Source organism: Neofelis nebulosa, chromosome 10 (genome assembly GCF_028018385.1).
Source record: "Neofelis nebulosa isolate mNeoNeb1 chromosome 10, mNeoNeb1.pri, whole genome shotgun sequence".
Lineage (NCBI taxonomy): Eukaryota > Metazoa > Chordata > Mammalia > Carnivora > Felidae > Neofelis > Neofelis nebulosa.
In genome coordinates this window covers 101,438,418-101,441,739 of record NC_080791.1, presented here as the reverse complement: position 1 = coordinate 101,441,739, position 3,322 = coordinate 101,438,418, and the positions used below count along the sequence as shown (strand labels likewise).

At 39.9% G+C, this 3,322-nt stretch overlaps 2 protein-coding genes across 2 annotated transcripts; both read right to left on the bottom strand.

The window, feature by feature from the left end:
• Window positions 1-457: 457 nt before the first annotated feature.
• Window positions 458-1,621, bottom strand: LOC131486667 (olfactory receptor 8K3-like). Its single transcript, XM_058686560.1, has 2 exons — window positions 1,561-1,621; window positions 458-1,425 (listed from the first exon to the last, which is right to left on the bottom strand). Exons 1-2 carry the CDS (start codon window positions 1,619-1,621, stop codon window positions 458-460), a joined length of 1,029 nt encoding a protein of 342 aa, XP_058542543.1.
• A 54-nt stretch (window positions 1,622-1,675) lies between these two features.
• On the bottom strand, window positions 1,676-2,623 carry LOC131488834 (olfactory receptor 8J2-like). The gene has a single exon (XM_058690680.1). The coding sequence runs from the start codon at window positions 2,621-2,623 to the stop codon at window positions 1,676-1,678; it is 948 nt and encodes a 315-aa protein (XP_058546663.1).
• Window positions 2,624-3,322: the final 699 nt, after the last annotated feature.

The following is a 3,322-nucleotide window of genomic DNA, read 5'->3' as shown; positions in this document are numbered from 1 at the left end:
CTTTCTGTTCAGAGTTCAAGCCCTGCGTCAGGCTCTGTGCTGACAGCTCAGAGCCTGGAGCCTGTTTTGGATTCTGTGTCTCCCTCTTTCCCTCTCAATCTGCCTCTCCCTGCTTGTGCTCTGTCTCTATCTCTTTCAAAAATAAAAATTTAACATTTTTTAAATAAAAAAAACAGAAAATACCACAGTTACCCTAACCTTCGGAAACCACCACCCTGACCACTAAGCAGCCATCAAGATGGAGGCAAGACCCTCCGTGAGCTAAATATTATGACTCTGACTGCTCAGACGACAGCATTTTTAAGCAATGCAGTGTTTTTTTAATTAAAATATACACATTGTATGATTACCTCTAATGCTAAAAATACTTAACAGACTCTAATACAGTGTCAACATAACTTTTATATGTATTGGAAAACCAAAAATTCATTTAATTTAGTTTATTGTGAAATTTGCTTCATTGTGGTGCACTGGAACCAAACCCGCAATATCTCTGAGGTATGCCTATGTTTGAACACTTTCTCCAAGTACTTTGTAGGGCATTTTTCACCTTTTTGTTCCTCAAGCTATAGATCCTCAGATTCAGCATGGGTACAACCAATGTGTAAAATAAGGAGGCCATATTATCAGTATCAAAGGAATGAGTAGATTTCAGCTGCACATATGTAAAGAATAGAGTGCCACAGAATAAGGCAATCACTGCCAGATGGGATCCACAGGTGGAGAAAGCCTTGTGCCTGCCTTCTGCAGAGTTCATCCTGAAGATGGCAACAGAGATTAGAATGTAAGACACAAGGCCTATGAGAAGAGATGACACCAGATTAAAAGCAGAAAAGATCAGAATTATCAATCTACTTTCATGGGTGCCTGAGCAGAACAAAGCTATCAATGGCAGACTGTCACAGTGGAAATGCCTGATGACATTACAGTCACCAAACGATGAAAGGAACATTTTCATGATGGTCAGCAAAGACAAAGAGACACTATAGAGGTAAGGTATTGCCACCAGCACCTGACAGAATCTTTGTGACATAACAGCTGTGTAGAGCAGAGGGTTACAGATGGCCACATAGCAGTCATAGGCCATTGCCGACAGAATGAAAATTTCATTAATGATAAAAATATTGAAAAAAGTGAGTTGGGTGGCACACCCATTAAAGGAGATTTTATGTTGATCTACAGCATAATTTACCAGCATTTTGGGTCCCACAGCTGTTGAATAACCAAGATCAGTGAAAGCCAGGTGTCTGAGGAAGAAGTACATGGGTGTTTGTAGCCTAGAGTCTATCTTGGTGGGGATGATCAAACCCAGGTTATTCACTACTGAGATCACATAAACAGTGAGGAGTAGTCCAAATAATGGAGTCTGTAGCTCATAGAGTTTTGAGTTGCCTTGAAAAGAAATTATGAAAACCCAGTAGCCAACTTATGTTGCACTATAAAATGTGTGTATATTGAAATCACTGTTTACAACTTAAATATGTGTACTTTTTTTGGTAACTAATACATATTTGTATTAGGAAAAGTTGGTTATTTGAGGTTGGGATAGAAATTGGTTACGATTTTCCCATCGAAATTTATGGAGTTTTAAACTATTACTTCCTTGGCACTTAGCAGACATTAGCTTTTCAGGAGAAAATGAAAACCCTCAAATAGAGACAATTGTAATTCTTATTTACATGAATTTGAACGACTGGTATGGTTTATTTAGGAATCTCTTCAATGTATCCTTCACATCCTTGTTCCTTAGGCTGTAAATGAGGGGATTCAGCATTGGTATCACCAGGGTGTAGAAGATAGAGGCCATTTTATCAGTATCCAATGAGTGGTTGCTCCTTGGTTGCAAATACATGAAGAGAAGGGTCCCATAGAACACAGTGACAGCCATCATGTGAGAGGCACAGGTGGAAAAGGCTTTTTGTCGACCCTCTGAGGAACGTATCCTCAAAATGGCAAGGACGATGTTGAAGTAGGATATTAGAACAATAATCATAGAGAAAAGCAAATTGATCCCTGCAGAGGTAAACACTACTGTTTCTGGAATATGGGTATTGGAACAGGACAATGCCAATAAGGGGACATTATCACAGTAAAAATGGTTGATTACGTTAGAAGAGCAGTATGACACAGAGAACACACAGGAGGTGACAGTCAGTGCTGTGGTCAGACTGTAGAGGTATGTGAGGGATACCAGCAGCAGACAGATCTGTGGAGATACCATCACCATGTAGAGCAGGGGGTAGCAAATAGCCACGTAGCGGTCATAGGCCATTACAGCTAGCATGAAAGTCTCAGCCACAATAAAGACTAAGAACCCACCCAGTTGGGCTGCACATCCATAGTAGGATATGGTCTTCTTTGAAGCCAAGAAGTTAACCAGCACTTTAGGAGCAATGACAGTAGAATCGCCAAGATTGATGATAGCCAAGTGCCTGAGGAAGAAGTACATGGGGGTTCGAAGCTGAGAGTCAACACTGGTGAGGGTGATGATGCCCAGGTTCCCTGCCACGGTCAGCCCATAGATCACCAGGAAAACAAAGAAGAGTGGAATCTGGAGCTCTGGGCGGTCTGAGACTCCCATGAGAATGAACTCAGTCACCGGGGTGAGATTCCCTGGGGCCATGTATTCGGTGGCTTTCATTTTTTAATGGAGAAAATGGAAGGAAATTAATAGATGGTAAAATTGATTGTAAACTATTTCATTTAAATTAGATCATTTTTGTTAGTAATCAAAAGTGTGAAATTTTAATTGTATTTCTTGCAATGTTTGAACAAAATTCAGAAATACAAACTCTCCAGTAACCAATTTCTGATTGTTAAAACTGTTGTACCAGGCTATTCATTTTTTCCCATTCCATGTTGGATATAATTTAATTTAGCGAAGTATACATTAATCATACTATATCATAGGTATGAATATTTATATGCATATTTAAACATTAATTATCATATTGCATGCATATAAATATTTAAACATGCACACACATGCCTTTTTGTATGTTTTCAATGATAAAAGATAGGTGCGTAGAAGAAGTTAGGCATCTGGGTGGCTCAGTCGGTTAAGTGTCCAATTCCTGATTTCGGCTCAAGTCATGACCTTACCGTGTGTGAGATCCAGTCCCGCATGGAGCTTTGCGCTGATAGCCCAGAGCCTGCTTGGGATTCTCTCGCTCTCTCTACCTCCCTCCCTTTCTTTCTGTCTCAAAGTACATAAATACACAAACAAAAAAAGTTGATGAGCCAGGATCACTTTCAGTGACTTTCAGTTATTTTTTCCTTAGCTGCCACTGGCTTTCTTTTCAGCCCCTTCCTGGTCATCATT